General features: G+C 34.8%; 1 protein-coding gene across 1 annotated transcript in view; it reads left to right on the top strand.

Moving 5' to 3' along the window:
* Positions 1-20,035, top strand: part of LOC309966250 (cadherin-related family member 3-like) — a gene marked incomplete at both ends in the record, with an annotated part of 103,953 nt that overhangs the window by 20,493 nt on the left and 63,425 nt on the right. The window contains 3 exon segments of the mRNA XM_082846225.1: positions 1,065-1,247; positions 12,879-12,970; positions 19,842-19,945. Of these exon segments, the coding sequence (XP_082702351.1) occupies positions 1,065-1,247; positions 12,879-12,970; positions 19,842-19,945 (379 nt within the window).

Here is a 20,035-nt window from a genome sequence, read left to right as displayed (position 1 = left end):
CAGAAGCTGGGGCCTTTCATTATAAGGCTGAGCACATACACCTGTTCTAGGAGCCAGAGAAGTTGAAAGAGGATCCAGAGGTGGATAGAGCAGCTGCAGAGCCAGCTGCTACTTTACGCCAATGATGAGATAGCAGACCAGCAAAAACATATGTAAGAAATGAAATGTCTGCTGCTAACTTTCAACTCTCCCAGTCAACCGAGATTCTCCCTTGGAAGCACCAGGGATGAACAGTCATTTCTGTCTTCACAAATTTTCCTAAGTTTGACCCTTGAGCTCATTTTTCATCTTTCTATAAAATATATCTCTTATATGTGGAATCTAAAAAAAGGGTACAAATGAACTTATCTACAAAACAGAAATAGAGTTACAAATGTAGAAACAAACTTATTATTACCAGGGGGTAAGGGTGGGAGGGATAAATTGGGAGACTGGGATTGACATATACACACTACTATATATAAAACATAACTAATAAGTACAGGGAACACTACTCAATACTCTATAATGGACTATATGGGAAAATAATCTAAAAAAGAGTGGATATATGTATATGTATAACAGATTCACTTTGTTGTACACCTGAAACTAATACAACATTGTAAATCAACTATACTACAATAAACATTAGTTAAAAGAAGAATTAGTTAAGTTGGATGGCAGAAACAATACATGATTAGGATTTTAACATAGTTTGGCTAGTTTTTTCAGGCTCAAAAACACTAATAACTCTATTATTGTAATTAAAATCGAATACTGTGGTCTGGTACTTTTAAAGTCAAGATGCTACCTATGCTTGGTAAATCCATAAATTACAATTTAGAGATTTGGAGGAAAATATGATGAAACCATTTATAATATTAAATTATATTTTAAAGATAAGTATAAAGCAAGTGGGCATTTTTAAACAAATATTTTCAATGATTGTAGAGCTGCTAAACATCACTTTCCTTATTCACTAAAAGTGTATACTATTAAATGAATTAAATTACCATCAATATGAATAAATTAATATATGCTTAATTATTTGAGTTTGGTAATTTTTCTTTATTTATTTTCATTAGTTACAGGCATAATCACTCTTCTTCAGCCTTTGAATCTTGACAACCCAAATAATTCTAAAACCTATTCTTTGGAAATTGAGGCCATAGATAATGGGAATAATACCAGTACCTATATGTTTACAGTGTTTGTGGAGGATGCAGACAATCCTATTGTCTGTGACTTGAGTTTTTCAATAGGAGCAGGTAAATTACAACCTTCTATTTTATTGATAACATTCATGAAATGAAAGAGTAAGAAAATTTTAAAATAAAATTTTTAATAGTAACTAAAGTTTTATTTTTTAGTTTTAATAAAAGAGAAGTAAAAGAACTCAATAAAGTGAGAGATACACTCTTACAAAGAAAAAATACAGAGTTGGTATGCTTTAAAATAACTTTCAAATAATTATTTCTTTGTGTGGAAGATTGGGTATAGGAATAGTTACAAAATTATTTTGTTTATCCCTAACATATCAATTAACAGGTTGCTTAACAAGTTGTCATATGTGTGAAAATCTAAACAATAAAATACAACTTTTATCTTCTAGATTGACCAAGACTTAAAAATAACAGGCAAAAAGTCAGTGCTGGCTAAGGTATAAAGAAATTAACACTTACAATGGAATACTACTCAGCCATAAAAAAGAATAGAATTTTGCCATTTGCAGCAATATAGATGGACTTGGAGGGCATTATGCTAGGTGAAATAAGTGATATAGAAAAAGACAAATACTGTATAATATCACTTATATGGGAAACTGAAAAATACAACAAACTAGTGAATATAACAAAAAAGAAGCAGACTCACAGATCTAAAGAACAAACTAGTGGTTAGCAGTGGGGAGAGGGAAGGTGGGAGGGAGGAAATGTAGGGGTAAGGGACTTAGAAGCACAAACCAGTAGGTATAAAAGAAGCTACAAGGATATATTATAGAACATGGAGAATATAGAAAATATTTTATAATAACAATAAAAGGAGTATAACCTTTAAAAATTGTGAATCAGAGAGGAACCAAGATGGCGGAGTAGAAGGATATGCTCTCACTCCCTCTTGCGAGAACACCAGAATCACAACTAGCTGCTGGACAATCATCGACAGGAAGACACTGGAACTCACCAAAAAAGATACCCCACATCCAAAGACAAAGGAGAAGCCACAATGAGACGGTAAGAGGGGCGCAATCACAGTAAACTCAAATCCAATAACTGCTGGGTGGGTGACTCACAGACTGGAGAACACTTATACCACAGAAGTCCACCCACTGTAGTGAAGGTTCTGAGCCCCAAGTCAGGCTTCCCAACCTGGGGGTCCGGCAATGGGAGGAGGAAACAGACTCTGAAGCCTAGTGGGAATTGATTGTAGGACTTCAACACGACTTGGGGGAAACAGAGACTCCACTCTTGGAGGGCACACACAAAGTAGTGTGTGCATTGGGACGCAGGGTAAGGGGCAGTGACCCCAGGGAAGACTGAACCAGACCTACCTGCTAGTGCTGGAGGGTCTCCTGCAGAGGCGGGGGATGGCTGTGGCTCACTGTGGGGACAAGGACACTGACAGCAGAAGTTCTGGGAAGTACTCCTTGGTGTGAGCCCTCCCAGAGTCTGTCATTATCCCCACCAAAGAGCCCAGGTAGGCTCCAGTGTTGGGTTGCCTAAGCCCAAATAACCAAAAGGGAGGGAACGCAGCCCCACCCATCAACAGTCAAGTGGACTAAAGTTTACAGAGCTCTGCCCACCAGAGCAACAGCCAGCTCTACCCAGCACCAGTCCCTCCCATCAAGCCTCTTAGATAGTCTCGTCCACCAGAGGGCAGACAGCAGAAGCAAGAAGAACTAAAATCCTGCAGCCTGTGGAACAAAAACCACATTCACAGAAAGATAGATAAGATGAAAAGACAGAGGGCTATGTACCATATGAAGGAACAAGATAAAACCCCAGAAAAACTAAATGAAGTGGAGGTAGGCAACGTTCCAGAAAAAAAATTCAGAATGATAGTGAAGATGATCCAGAACCTCGGAAAAACAATGGAGGCAAAGATGGAGAAGATGCAAGAAATGTTTAACAAAGACCTAGAAAAATTAAAGAACAAACAGAGATGAACAATTCAATAACTGAAATGAAAAATACACTAAAAGAATCAATAGCAGAATAACTGAGTGAGAAGAATGGATAAGTGACCTGGAAGACAGAATGGTGGAATTCACTGCTGCAGAACAGAATAAAGAAAAAAGAATGAAAAGAAATGAAGACAGCCTAAGAGACCTCTGGGACAACATTTAACGCACCAACATTCGCAATATAGGGGTCCCAGAAGGAGAAGAGAGAGACAAAGGACCAGAGAAAATATTTGAAGAGATTATAGTCGAAAAATTCCCTAACATGGAAAAGGAAATAGCCACCCAAGTCCAGGAAGCGCACAGAGTCCCATACAGGATAAACCCAAGGAGAAACACGCCGAGACACATAGTAATCAAATTGGCAAAAATTAAAGACAAAGAAAAATTATTGAAAGCAGCAAGGGAAAAACGACAAATAACATAAAAGGGAACTCCCATAAGGTTAAAAGCTGATTTCTCAGTAGAAACTCTACAAGCCAGAAGGGAGTGGCATGATATACTTAAAGTGATAAAAGGGAAGAACCTACAACCAAGATTACTCTACCCAGCAAGGATCTCATTCAGATTCTATGGAGAAGTCAAAAGCTTTATAGACAAGCAAAGGCTAAGAGAACTCAGCACCACCAAACCAGCTGTAAAAGAACTGGTTTAAGGAAAAGAACTTCAGAACACTAAGGGAAATTTTCTAAGTGGGAAACACAAGAGAAGAAAAGGATCTACAAAAACAAACACAAAACAATTAATAAAATGGCCATAGGAACATACATATCGATAATTACCTTAAATGTGAATGGATTAAATGCTTCAACCAAAAGACACAGGCTTGCTGAATGGATAAAAAACAAGATCCATATATATGCTGTCTACAAGAGACCCACTTCAGACCTAAGGACACATACAGACTGAAAGTGAGGGGATGGAAAAAGATATTCCATGCAAATGGAAATCAAAAGAAAGCTGAGGTAGCTATACTCATATCAGATAAAATAGACTTTAAAATAAAGAATGTTACAAGAGACAAGGAAGGACACTATATAATGATCAGGGGATCAATCCAAGAAGAAGATATAACAACTATAAATATATATGTACCCAACATAGGAGCACCTCAATACATAAGGCAACTGCTAACAGCTATAAAAGAGAAAATCGACAGTAACACAATAATAGTGGGGGACTTTAACACCTCACTTACACCAAGGGACAGATCATCCAAAATGAAAATAAATAAGGAAAAAGAAGTTTTAAATGACACAATAGACCACATAGATTTCATTGATATTTATAGGACATTCCATCCAAAAACAGCAGATTACACTTTCTTCTCAAGTGAGCATGGAACATTCTCCAGGATAGATCACATCCTCAGTCACAAATCAAGTCTTGGTAAATTTAAGAAAACTGAAATCATATCAAGCATCTTTTCTGACCATAACGCTATGAGATTAGAAATCAAATACAGGGAAAAAAACGTAAAAAACACAAAGACAAACACATGGAGAGTAAACAATATGTTATTAAATAACCAAGAAATCACTGAAGAAATCAAAGAGGAAATCAAAAAATACCTAGAGACAAATGACAATGAAAACACGATGATCCAAAACCTATGGGATGGAGCAAAAGCAGTTCTAAGAGGGAAGTTTATAGCTATACAAGCCGACCTCAAGAAACAAGAAAAATCTCAATTAAACAATCTAACCTTACACCTAAAGGAACTAGAGAAAGAAGAACAAACACAACCCAAAGTTAGCAGAAGGAAAGAAATCATAAAGATCAGAACAGAAATAAATGAAACAGAAACAATGAAAACAATAGCAAAGATAAATAAAACTAAAAGCTGGTTCTTTGAGAAGATAAACAAACTTGATAAACCATTAGCCAGACTCATCAAGAAAAGGAGAGGACTCAAATCAATAAAATTAGAAATGAAAAAGGAGAAGTTACAACAGACATCACAGAAATACAAAGCATCCTAAGAGACTACTATAAGCAACCTTGTGCCAATAAAATGGACAACCTGGAAGAAATAGACAAATTCTTAGAAAGGTATAACCTTCCAAGACTGAACCAAGAAGAAACAGAAAATATGAACAGACCAATCACAAGCAATGAAATTGAAACTGTGATTAAAAATCTTCCAACAAACAAAAGTCCAGGACCAGATGGCTTCACATTGAATTCTATTAAACATTTAGAGAAGAGCTAACACCCATCTTTCTCAAACTCTTCCAAAAAACTGTAGAGGAAGGAACACTCCTAAACTCATTCTATGAGGCCACCATCACCCTGATACCAAAACCAGACAAAGATACTACAAAAAAATAAAATTACAGACTAATATCACTGATAAATACAGATGCAAAAATCCTCAACAAAATACCAGCAAACAGCATCCAACAACAAATTAAAAGGATCATACACCACAAGTGGGATTTATCCCAGGGATGCAAGGATTCCTCAATATATGCAAATCAATCAGTGTAATACACCATATTAACAAATTGAAGAATAAAAACCATATGATCATCTCAATAGATGCAGAAAAATATTATGACAAAATTCAACACCGATTTATGATTAAAACTCTCCAGAAAGTGGACATAGATGGAACCTACCTCAACATAATAAAGGCCATATATGACAAACCCACAGCAAACATCATTCTCAATGGTGAAAAACTGAAAGTATTTCCTCTAAGATCAGGAATGAAACAAGGATGTTCACTCTCACCACTGTTATTCAACATAGTTTTGGAAGTCCTAGCCATGGCAATCAGAGAAGAAAAAGTAATAGAAGGAATACAAATTGGAAAAGAAGAAGTAAAACTGTCACTGTTTGCAGATGACATGATACTATACATAGAGAATCCTAAAGATGCCACCAGAAAACTACTAGAGCTAATCAATGAATTTGGTAAACTTGCAGGATACAAAATTAATAATGCACAGAAATCTCTTGTATTTCTACACACTAATGATGAAAAATCTGAAAAAGAAATTATGGAAACACTCCCATTTACCACTGCAACAAAAAGAATAAAATACCTAGGAATAAACCTACCTAGGGAGACAAAAGACCTGTATGCAGAAAACTATAAGACACTGATGAAGGAAATTAAAGGTGATACCAACAGATGGAGAGATATACCATGTTCTTGGATTTGAAGAATCAATATTGTGAAAATGATTATACTACCCAAAGCAATCTACAGATTCAATGCAATCCCTGTCAAATTACCAATGGCATTTTTTTACAGAACTAGAACAAATCATCTCAAAATTTGTATGGAGACACAAAAGACCCCGAATAGCCAAAGCAGTCTTGAGGCAAAAAACAGAGCTGGAGGAATCAGACTCCGTGACCTCAGACTATACTACAAAGCTAGAGTAATCAAGACAATATGGTACTGGCACAAAAACAGAAACATAGATCAATGGAACAAGATAGAAAGCCCAGAGATAAACCCATGCACCTATGGTCAACAAATCTATGACAAAGGAGGCAAAGATATACAAGGGAGAAAAGACAGTCTCTTCAATAAGTGGTACTGGGAAAGCTGGACAGCTACATGTAAAAGAATGAAATTAGAACACTCCCTAACACCATACACAAAAATAAACTCAAAATGGATTCGAGACCTAAATGTAAGACCGGACACTATAAAACTCTTAGAGGAAAACATAGGAAGAATGCTCTTTGACATAAATCACAGCAAGATCTGTTTTGATCCAACTCCTAGAGTAATGGAAATAAAACCAAAAATAAACAAATGGGACCTAATGAAACTTCAAAGCTTTTGCACAGCAAAGGAAAGCATAACCAAGACAAAAAGACAACCCTCAGAATGGGAGAAAATATTCACAAACGAATCAATGGACAAAGGATTAATCTCCAAAATATATAAACAGCTCATGCAGCTCAATATTAAAGAAACAAACAACCCAATCCAAAAATGGGCAGAAGACCTAAATAGACATTTCTCCAAAGAAGACATACAGATGGCCAAGAATCACATGAAAAGCTGCTCAACATCACTATTAGAGAAATGCAAATCAAAACTACAATGAGGTATCACCTCCTCACACCAGTTAGAATGGGCATCATCAGAAAATCTACAAACAACAAATGCTGGAGAGGGTGTGCAGAAAAGGGAACCCTCTTGCCCTGTTGGTGGGAATGTAAATTGATACAGCCACTATGGAGAACAGTATGGAGTTTTCTTAAAAAGTAAAAATAGAATTACCATATGATCCAGCAATCCCACTACTGGGCATACAGAGAAAACCGTAATTCAAAAAGACACATGCACCCCAATGTTCATTGCAGCACTATTTACAATAGGCAGGTCATGGAAGCAACCTAAACGCCCATTGACAGATGAATGGATAAAGAAGATGTGGTACATATATACAATGGAATATTACTCAGCCATAAAAAGGAATGAAATTGAGTCATTTGTTGAGACGTGGATGGATCCAGAGACTGTCATACAGAGTGAAGTAAGTCAGAAAGAGAAAAACAAATATCGTATATTAACGCATGTATGTGGAACCTAGAAAAATGGTACAGATGAACTGGTTTGCAGGGCAGAAGTTGAGATACATATGTAGAGAACTAACGTATTCCCCCAAGGGGAGAAAACGTCAGTGGGGTGGGGTTGGTGGTGTGATGAATTGGGCGATTGGGATTGACATATATACACTGATGTGTATAAAATTGATGACTAATAAGAACCTGCAGTATAAAAAAACAAACTAAAAACAACTAATACTAAACTTTCTTTGGGTTATTTGTATGGAAATATGTTAATATAAATGTTTCAGACATTACATGAAATTTCTAAAAATCTTATATGTTCTGGTATAATGTTATAAGTCATAATTCTAGTTATTACTTTAAAATGTATATCTCAGAAATAACTAAATTTCCTTGTCAATTGCATTATTATGAACTTTCATCAAATCTTTAACCATCTTTATTTTTAAGTCTTTTGTCATTTACAGACAGTTCTGGGTGTACTCTGATGCTTTCGCAAAAATGTTCCTATAAAAGGGTTTCATCTTCAAGGAATTCATGGAAAAGACTGACAAGTACAGGTTTCTGGTAACTGACTATACTGCTGAACTGACTGAATAAGCATTTTCAGAACTCTAATGGAAAACTGATGAATTCATAAAAGTGCTAACAAAAGATCAAGATGCAAAAAATTAATTTCATGGGACTGAGTGAACTGATGACGATGATTATAATTTTTGTGACTTTCTGTTTGAATAAAAAAAAAATCCCACAAGGACTCTTTATCTCTAATCTTACTAGTTTACTTATCTGTCATAGTAAAACCCTCTTTATTCTTTCTGCCTTCTCTGTTTCGACTCCTTTTCTTTCTCTAGCTGTTTCTATTAGGAGAAACTACCCAGTTAACTGGGAGACAATGAGAGGATAATAAAGTTGAGGGCAAACGGAACACCACAAATTTTATTAAAATACCTTGTTTTTGTTTTGGATTCCTATCCATTGTTGCTTTCTATTCATTTCGCACAGCCAGTATTATCACTTCTCCAATTTTTAGAAATATCACTCTTTTGGAAACTGAAAATTTCCAAAACACACATGCATGTGCACATGCATACACACAAAGAGATTTCGTACTTTGACCCAAAACATACATTCTAGTATGTGTTAAATCTATCTGAAATAAGAATTTGTGTTAAAGGGACTTGTTCATAAATGCTAAACTTAAGAAAGAAAAGCCTCCTAGTAGGCTTGGCAATGAATCACCTTACAGGCTTGATGCTTATGAAAACTTTATCTTTTGGATCACTTTGAGACAACTGAACTGATGTTCTTCATAATTTACTTTTTTGGTCTCCCCGAAATCATAGAAAGCTTTAAAAAGATACACGTGGATCCCAAGGAGGTCATTCTAACCTGACTTCTACTGCAGACTTGGCTGAACCAGCATAAGCTGCTTAGGCAGGATCAAGATCAAGATTTTCTTCTCTTCCATCATGTGGGTTTATGGTCTTTGTGACAGAGAAGTAGCAGAAAAGAAAATACTGCCTTCTAGGTCTTCCCTGGTGGCACAGTGGTTGAGAGTCCGCCTGCCGATGAAGGGGACACGGGTTCGTGCCCCGGTGCGGGAAGATCCCACATGCCGCGGAGCGGCTGGGCCCGTGAGCCATGGCCGCTGAGCCTGCGCGTCCGGAGCCTGTGCTCCACAACGGGAGAGGCCACAACAGTGAGAGGCCCGCGTACCGCAAAAGAAAAAAAATAAATACTGCCTTCTATCTAAAATAGGGTATCTCTGTGGGTCTCTGTGAGGTTTTTCAAGACAGGGTATTAATTAATTAATTTATTTTTGCTGTGTTGGGTCTTTGTTTCTGTGCGAGGGCTTTCTCTAGTTGTGGCCAGTGGGGGCCACTCTTCATCGCTGTGCGCGGGCCTCTCACTTATCGCGGCCTCTCTTGTGGCGGAGCACAGGCTCCAGACGTGCAGGCTCAGTAGTTGTGGCTTACGGGCCTAGTTCCTCCGCGGCACGTGGGATCCTCCCAGACCAGGGCTCGAACCCGTGTCCCCTGCATTAGCAGGCAGATTCTCAACCACTGCGCCACCAGGGAAGCCCCAAGACAGGGTATTGACACAACTTTCAGGTGGCTGATGTGATACATACATATTAAATTCACTTACTATGTTAAATTATCCAATGGCCTTAATTAACTAGAGCGACCACTAAATTAGGCAATCTGTTTACACATATTCAGTTTGAAACAAAGGTTCAAAATAAGCAAAACCTGTTCACACAACAATTGTTCCATTACATTCTTTGAAATAGTCAAACTGTATGAGGCTTTTACAGGACTACTTAGTCTAAGTTATAGACTTGATATTCAATATTCAAGTGCACAGAAAGCAGGAATAATTTTAAAAGAGTATCATTCGTAGAATCGTACAACAGGTGAAGAAAATACTTACGGTTTAATGTGTGTGCATTTGTGTTACTCGGTTTTTACGTGAGAAAGAATCACAGTTGGTAACACTGAAAGAAAGATAAGAAGCAGTGGTTGAAGAAAGGAAAGTAAATAACATTTATTGAGCACTTGTGAGATGCATTACGTATAATATTTTATTTAATCCTCAGAACTACTCTAAGGTTGAGAATATATCTTATCCTATTGTACTGATGAGAATATTGATGGACTAGAAATTCAACTGGAGTCAATTCCTGACTCCACAGCTTTTGCTCTATTTTTTGTATATTATTGTGAAAAGAGATAAAAGACTTCAATTATCTAACAAAGGAATCAAAGTTGAAAGCATATCTTAATGGTCATTGACTTTGTGCCAGACACTGAGCAATTATATCCTATTCCACACACTAGCCCAAAATTTAAATGTAGAAATATGAAACTGATATTTTTATGTTGGCTTTCTTAAAATGAATGTTAGTGGGAAAAATTACTTGTGGTCTTTATTTCTCTGAAATAAATATCATTAAGAAAACTGCTATAGGGAGAAATTCTTACAGTATAACAACTTATGGAGCCAATATGAAGCAAAAAAGTAGTGAAAGAATGTTTGAATTTAAATTATTGCTCATGGTTTATATAATTGTATAGGTGTTTTAGGGTCTATTCCTAAAAGGTTCCTGCATTTGCTTTTATATATAGGATTCTTGCAAGAGATCCAGATCCAGGACAAGAAGTTGAGGTTAAGTATTGTATTATTATCTATTAATTTTTTCCAACTTTTATTTTGTAAGAAGTGCTCAAATTTTCAATGAGCAAAGAATTATTTCATCAGGCTTTGAATTAATGTTGTCTTTATATCTTATGGTAGTCACTGAAGTGAGAGGAGGACTTTAAACCTTTGACTACAGTAACAGACTAAAAATTATGAGACTTGGAAGTGAAAGCAACAGACCTTCTAAAATGCTCTAAAAGGCATTTAGAAAAACTAGAGCTTATATTTTTTTCCATTTGTCTGATGACATTTATACAGCTGAGAGAATATCCTTTAATGTTTGTTACCTTTTATTCATCCCAGATCAGGCATATTTTCTTTATTATACACATAATTTGAATAAAGGATATGTTGTATCTTCATATAAGTTCTAGTTTCAGCAACAATTAATTAATAGTGATTTAATAAATAATACATGACAAAATAGTTACAGATTAAGAGGGAATAAAGAAGAAGAAATACAAAATAATTAATCACTCGAGATTTTCTCAGGAATTTTTATGGTGTACATATGAACTATATTCTAATTGTACTTGTAAGAAAAAATTGAGTTTTTGATTATAGAATGTATTATAAGTCATATTAGTGCAATGGAATATTCTGCTCTAATTCTCTTTAGAGCAAACTAAACTTTTCCATTTGTTCATACTTACTCTGGTAGCTGGCTTATAAACATCATTTGGGGAATAAGGTTGAAATGAAAGCTTAGGGGGGCACTGTTGGAAAATTTAGCCTGTATATAATTTTTCTGGTGACCTAATTACAGTGAGGCACTGATCAGTACTCCCAATTTCATTTTTTTGCTCATGTGAATTTTAGACTGACAGAAGATGACACAGGAAAAGTGTAGTTTCTTGTTTACTAGGTTCAGAAGCTCCATTTATGTGGGTGTGTAAATGTGTGTGGGAGGACAGGGTCAGGATATGGGGATTATGTGCATTTAGGGTGTGTAGATATATATGTGGGTTTATGCCAGGATACATGCATGTGGGAGGAGGATGGGGTGACTATGTAAATACTGACTACAACTTCATGTGTTTACACATAACTAAATATTACACATTTCATAATTAAATATTATAATATCTGATTTATATTGTAGAAGTCACTGGGAAAGAAAAACAAAACAAAAACTTGGAAAATGATAATTTTTTTTTAACAAAAAGCAATAATAATAAGGGGAGAAACAAAGAAAATGAGATTTTTCCAAAAGAACATTCAATGGATTTTAGCCTAATATAAGCCAACTTTGGTTGTTCACTCATAGACAAATAAAAATCAGTTAGTATGCCCATCAAAATGGCTGTGATGCCTTTTTGTAAATGGCATTGGATATGTCTCCCAGGTTTTATTGTTTCTCTTTGGACCAGAAACTGGATGTAAATTTTTTCAAAATATGATGTCTTTACTAAATCCCTTTAAAAATCTTTAATATTCATCTTGAAACTGAGCCCAGTTATAAGCACAGTGATAACAATGGAGAGGAACATGCCGATGTCCCTAAAAAATAACTTTGTCTAAAGTAATATTTTATTGTGCCATACAGAAAATCAATTTAGAAATGAGATCTAATGGCATTGTCCAAATAATTCAGTGTATGTGCCTCCTGAGTATACAAGAGGGAATGACTTTTTTATATATTAGAAAAATCTGTAAATGCAACACTAGAAAATAAACTAATTATAAAACCAATAATAGATATTTACCAAAAATGCTCTAATACTTAAATATAAAAACCTTTGGAAAAAATACAACTAAAAATGTAAATGAATTTTCAGATTACTCTTGAAGTCTGGAAAAGAAAGTTTAGCTTTTATTTTTATGGGCACTGTCATCACAAAATTAATTTTGGTTTACTTAGGTCTTGCCAAATAACTGCATCAAAACTGTAAGTTCAGAATCCATGCTTTTTCAATAACGTATTAACCATTTTTTTGTGTGCTTTCTTAAAAGTTTTTAATATTAAACTCTTCAGTTAATACCACTGCCTACTTTGCTTTGGATTCACATAATGCCGTGATTTCTAAAACCACAAGACCTCTTTTGGATTATGAAACAAATCCTAAGGTAAGAATAAATATGAAACTTAACATTAAATAATAAATACCTTTAAATACCCTTCAAAAAGAATAATTTTCAATATTGTCAATAACTTTTAAAAACTTACCTAAATTGAAATAAAAATACCAAATTTATGTAATTGCATTTTCATATTCACATAGATCAAGCAAAAATTCACTTTAAGAAAATAAATTTAGAATTTTATTTGATTCATTTTACTCTTTCCATTAGACTTTTAAAAAATATTATTTCAATTTTTGTGTTTGCTTCTTTAAGTGCATATAAAAGTTAGAGAAGGGATTACCTCCATACTCAAAAGCATAAAAATGTTGGAGAAAGGATTGCCTCCATATTCAAAAGCATAAAACTGAGGCAACGTTCTGGGTAATTAAATAAAATTGCCCTTTATTACAGTCACAAATTATCTTGAGTGTTGCCTCTCTCCTTGGCTTTACTTGACTGTAGAGATATGGCCTAATTCTTTTTTTCCCCCAATGTCCTGGTTAAATTTCAGATTTGCAAATATTTGGAAAGAACAGAGAGGTATAAGCGTATGGAAAAACATAACAAATCTCTTTTCCTACAAAGTCATTCTGGGAAATGGGACCACTTAAATTTCAAATGTTTCCCAGTGTCCTTAAACATTTCTCAATGCTTCCAGTAGTAGATTTATCAAGAAACATTGTTTTTTTAAAAACAGCGCCTTACCTAAAACAAGCCTTTATAAGTTACAAATATTTTGACCAGGATTATCTCACTGTGTGAGAGTTAGAGGAAAAATTAAAAGCAACAACTGGTGCTCTAGGACAACTGGCTAATGGTTTATAATATTTTCACTTTGGTATTGTATGATCATCTCTCATATTATCAACTTTGCTGTTTTCCATTCACTCCTAAATGAAGTACTTCAGTTCTATTTGCTTCTTCACTCTTACATATAATGTTCAAAATTAACTTTATGAAAGAAGCCCCATTCATGTTTTGATTTTAATTACACTGAATTTATAAATTAGACTGAAGAGAATTAGCATCATTATCATCCATAAAGCAGGATGATTAAATTATTCAGAACTTTATTAATTTTCCATATATTTCATATTTTTCTCCACAGAAGTTTGTAATTTTACACATTATATGTATGATATTCCTAGACAACTTGACTTTTGCTGCTGTATATTCATTTTCTAATTGTTCAAGGTTAAAGTTGATTCTTATACCTTGATATTTAAAATGGCAACTTTGCTAACTCCTTATATGAATTTGAATAATTTCTAGATGAGCTTTCATTTTTATGTTAACTGTGTTAACATTCACAGTTAAAATAACTGTCAAGAGTGACAGTTGTTTTTTTCTCTTCAATTCTTAAAACTTTTTATTCATATTGTATGCCTTATTTTTTTGATGAGGACTTCCAGAACAATGTTTACTAGAAGTGGTTATAGGGTGCATCCTTGTTTTGTCCTGATTTTAAAAGTTATTGTTTAATGTTTCAAATGACAATGGTATTTCTTATAGGGCTATGGTAGACATCTTTTTTAAGTAAGAAAAGTTTTTTTTTTTTTAATAAATTTGTTTATTTTATTTTTGGCTGTGTTGGGTCTTTGTTGCTGCATGCGAGCTTTCTCTAGTTGTGGCTAGTGGTGCGGTGCATAGGCTTCTCATTGCGGTGGCTTCTCTTGTTGCAGAGCACGGGCTCTAGGCATGCAGGCTTCAGTAGCTGTGGCACATGGGCTCTAGAGCGGAGGCTCAGTAGTTGTGGAACACAGGCTTAGTTGCTCCACGGCATGTGGGATCTTCCCGGACCAGGGATCTAACCCATGTTCCCTGCATTGACAGGCGGATTCTTAACCACTGTGCCACCAGGGAAGCCCAGAAAAGTGTTTTTTTTTATTCCTAATTTGTTAAGGGATATTTGATGTTGAATTTTATAATATTTTTCTCCATTTACTTAGAAAATTATGGTTTCTTTTTGTGAATTTATTAAATGTATGAGTTATTTTAATACATTTTATGTTATTATAACATCTTTGTCTTTCTGGCATATAACCTACCCCATATAAGGTAGTTTTCAATATAGATTACTATATTCAATTTGCTACTATTTTAATTTAATTTGGGGATTGTAATCCTAAATGTTCCCTTGTCTTTGTTGACTAAAGCTCAAGGTGGTTTGTTCACTCATTTTTTTCTTCCCACATGTGAGCTCATCATTAGAAGAGCTTCTGCATGTTTACACATTTAAACAATGTTGAGCAATTGTCCCTCCAAAGGGGTATACCTCTTGGCATTCCTAAGGCATCACTGGTTTCAGTAAAGTTTATATGTTAATTTCATGGCCCAGCTATTCTTGGACCAAATGTGTAGTACAACCTAACTTTTATGAGTTTCTCTCTCTCTCTCTCTCCCTCTTTCTTTTTCTCCTATAATTTAATGGCAGTGGTATTCTGGAAGGATTATGGCAAATGATTTTACTCTGTCCACCAACCTGATCTAAAAACAAAACTTCATTTGATAAACTTTCATCCTCTTTTGGTTTACATATTAATCTTCTCCATTGATTTCCTCCATGGTAAGGTTATTTCTAATTGGCTTCTTGTCTCTGGTGTACTGCACAGTGCATCGTATAGTCAGTGCTCAAGAATATTTCTTGAATGAAAGCATGAATTCTCTCTACTAATTTCAAGGGTCCATGTATTTGTTAAGACTTAAAACAATGAGAAACAATAGATTCATTAGTTTGATATCATTTTTGAATTGCCAAGTACTGTGTTGGCACTCTTACCCAGATTTTCAAGAAACCACACATTTATTTTTTTTCCTAAAGCATCAAACCAGTTACATTATGTTGAGTATGTGTTAGGCACCAGTAAGGTGCTTTACACATAATAGCTTACTTAATGCTTATGGAAGCCCTGTGAGGTAGATACCATTTTAACCTCCATTTTATAGATGAAGACACTAAGTCCAAATAAATAAGTGGCCTACCCAAGATCATCCAGCTGGTAAATGAATGAATCATGATTCCAACACAAGCAGCCTAACGTTATTATTTAAAAAAAATTTTTTTGAACATCTTCACTGGAGTATAATTGCTTTACTGTGGTGTGTTAGTTTCTGCTGTATTACAAACTGAATCAGGTATACATATACATATATCCCCGTATCTCTTCCCTCTTGCATCTCCCTCCCACCCTCCCTATTCCACATCTCTAGGTGGACACAAAACACCGAGCTGATCTCCCTGTGCTATGCAGCTGCTTCCCAGTAACTATTTTCCATTTGGTAGTGTATATATGTCCATGCCACTCTCTCACTTTGTCCCAGCTTACCCTTCCCTCTCCCAGTGTCCTCAAGTCCATTCTCTATGTCTGCATCTTTATTCCTGTCCTGCCCCTAGGTTCTTCAGAGCCATTTTTTTTTTTTTTTTAGATTCCATATATATGTGTTAGCATATGGTATTTGTTTTTGTCTGACTTACTTCACTCTGTATGACAGACTCTAGGTCCATCCACCTCATTGCAAATAACTCAGTTTTGTTTCTTTTTTATGGCTGAGCAATATTCCATTGTATATATGTGCCACATCTTCTTTATCCATTCATCTGTCGATGGACAATAAGGTTGCTTCCATGTCCTGGATATTGTAAATAGAGCTGCAATGAACATTGTGGTACATGACTCTTTTTGAATTATGGTTTTCTCAGGGTATATGCCCTGTAGTGGGACTGCTGGGTCATACTGTAGTTCTATTTTTAGTTTTTTAAGGAACCTCCAAACTGTTCTCCATAGTGGCTGTATCAATTTACATTCCCACCAACAGTGCAAGAGGGTTCCCTTTTCTCCACACCCTCTCCAGCATTTATTGTTTGTAGATTTTTTGATGATGGCCATTATGACTGGTGTGAGGTGATACCTCATTGTGGTTTTGATTTGCATTTCTCTAATGATTAGTTATGTTGAGCATCCTTTCATGTGTTTGTTGGCAATCTGTGTATCTTCTTTGGAGAAATGTCTATTTAGGTCTTCTGCCCACTTTTGAATTGGGTTATTTGCTTTTTTGATATTGAGCTGCATGAGCTGCTTGTATATTTTGGAGATTAATCCTTTGTCAGTTGCTTCATTTGCAAATATTTTCTCTCATTCTAAAGGTTGTCTTTTTGTCTTGTTTATGGTTTCCTTTGCTGTGCAGAAGCTTTTAAGTTTCATTAGGTCCCATTTGTTTATTTTTGGTTTTATTTCCATTTCTCTAGGAGATGGGTCAAAAAGGATCTTGCTGTGATGTATGTCACAGAGTGTTCTGCCTATGTTTTCCTCTAAGGGTTTTATAGTGTCTGGCTTTACATTTAGATCTTTAATCCATTTTGAGTTTATTTTCGTGTATGGTGTTAGAGAGTGTTCTAATTTCATTCTTTTACATGTAGCTGTCCAGTTTTTCCAGTACCACTTATTGAAGAGGCTATCTTTTCTCCATTGTATACTTTTGCCTCCTTTATGAAAGATACGGTGACCACAGGTCCATGGGGTTTATCTCTGGGCTTTCTATCCTGTTCCATTGATCTATATTTCTGTTTTTGTGCCAGTACCATACTGTCTTGCTTACTGTAGCTTTGTAGTATAGTCTGAAGTCAGGGAGCCTGATTCTTCCAGCTCCGTTTTTCTTTCTCAAGATTGTTTTGGCTATTTGGGGTCTTTTTTGTTTCCATACAAATTGTGAATTTTTTTGTTCTACTTCTGTGAAAAATGCATTGGTAGTTTGATACGGATTGCACTGAATCTGTAGATTGCTTTGGGTAGTATAGTCATTTTCACAATGTTGATTCTTCCAATCCAAGAACATGGTATATCTATCTGTTTGTATCATCTTTAATTTCTTTCATCAGTGTCTTATAGTTTTCTGCATACAGGTCTTTTGTCTCCCTAGGTAGGTTTATTCCTAGGTATTTTATTCTTTTTGTCACAAAGGTAAATGGGAGTGTTTCTTTAATTTCTCTTTCAGATTTTTCATCATTAGTGTATAGGAAGGCAAGAGATTTCTGTGCATTATTTTTTTATTCTGCTACTTTACCGTATTCATTGATTAGTTCTAGTAGTTTTCTGGTAGCATCTTTAGGATTCTCTATGTATAGTACCATGTTATCTGCAAACAGTGATAGTTTTACTTCTTCTTTTCCAATTTGGATTCCTTTAATTTCTTCTTCTTCTCTGACTGCTGTGGCTAAAACTTCCAAAACTATGTTGAATAATAGTGGTGAGAGTGGGCAACCTTGTCTTGTTCCTGATCTTAGTGAAAATGCTTTCAGTTTTTCACCATTGAGAACAATGTTGGCTGTGGGCTTGTCATATATGACCTTTATTATGTTGAGGTAAGTTCCCTCTAGGCCTACTTTCTGGAGGGTTTTTTATCATAAATGAGTGTTGAATTTTGTCGAAAGCTTTTTCTGCATCTATTGAGATGATCATATGGTTTTTATCCTTCAGTTTGTTAATATGGTTTATCACATTGATTTGCATATATTGAAGAATCCTTGCATTCCTGGGATAAACCCCACTTGATCATAGTTTATGAACCTTTTAATGTGCTGTTGGATTCTGTTTGCTAGTATTTTGTTGAGGATTCTTGCATCTATGTTCATCAGTGATATTGGCCTGTAGTTTTCTGTTTTTGTGACATCTTTGTCTGGTTTTGGTATCAGGGTGATGGTGGCCTCATAGAATGAGTTTCCTCAAGAGTGTTCCTCCCTCAAGCAGCCTAACTTTGTATGGGTATTTCACCACTATGCTACCTTGCCATTGTTGGCTTGTCATCTCTTCTAAAAAGCTGTTACTATCCTCCCTCATACTTTCATGATCTGCTGTAATCTCTGTACATGCAGAAACTGTGTGCTGCTTATTTTAAATATCAGTGTTTGGTACTTAAATGATGTACTACTGAGGATGCATGAACAAATGAGTGAATAGTTAATTCAGAACAGCTGTGCTGTCGTAGGGAAGCCAGTGTCAAAGAAAGGAAAGGGAAGCCAGTGTCAAAGAAAGGAAAATTGACATATTTGAAAATAACCTTTTCATTTTAAATCACCCTTTTTCTTTGTCTTTTAAGCAGTTTATACATTTTTTTGAATAATAATTTACTTCAGTGGTAATATATTTTTGGTCAAGCTACATTTTTGTTAAATATTCCTTGTAATCTTCAGTTTTTTCTCATTTATTTGAAACATTTCTGAAATAGAAGGCTCAATAAAGTATCAATATAATATATAATTAAAAGCACTTTGATTTGCTTTTTGTTTTTGTACATAATCTACTTATTAATTATATAGTTAAATTTAATAAAACAAAAATTAAAATAATTCTTTGACTTCATCAAGCTTTTAGTTATTACTCTATTAGACAACATTTTTGACTATTATGACATTGGAATATCAACTTTTTATATGAAAATTTTACAAATTCTTGTGACGTTGCTAAAATATTCATGATTTTTCAATTTTTTTCCAAAAATAAGATAGCTGTTAACCTTCACATATTTTTTCCTAAACAGTGAAACTTAAGTTATCCTTTTAGTTTGCTATTTCAACAAATTCAAATTGATTTTATTGCCTTAAATGTAGCCTACCAATACCAATATTTAAAAACATTGTCAAAGTTCCATAACAATTGGTAGGTAGCATTAAACACAGAAATCTACATGAGGGTACAAAAGATACTCCTTTTGACAAATGACCTTAAGATTTTTTTAGGAATAGACCTACATTCTTAGGCTGCAATTTTTAAAGTGCTTTTCAATTTTATTTTAAAAAAATTTTTGTAAAGGGAACTTGCATATTTTAAGCACTCAAAAAACATATTCTGTCATCTCTTATTTATTTTATCATTTCCAGATAGTGGTTGCTGCGAGAAATAGAGAGAACCTGTCTCTGGAGTCATGCATTGGCACCATGACTTTAAACAGCAGGAATGTTAATGATGAGAGTCCTGTTCTTATGTAAGCAAAGAGTAATCTAAATATTTAAATGCTAAGATTTAACCACTGAAACTTCTTTTATAATGGGGTAAATATCAGAGTTTTGCTGTT

The sequence above is a fragment of the Leucopleurus acutus genome (genome assembly GCF_964270905.1).
Source record: "Leucopleurus acutus genome assembly, chromosome: 9".
Classification (NCBI taxonomy): Eukaryota; Metazoa; Chordata; class Mammalia; order Artiodactyla; family Delphinidae; genus Leucopleurus; species Leucopleurus acutus.
This window is presented reverse-complemented; position numbering and strand designations above follow the sequence as displayed.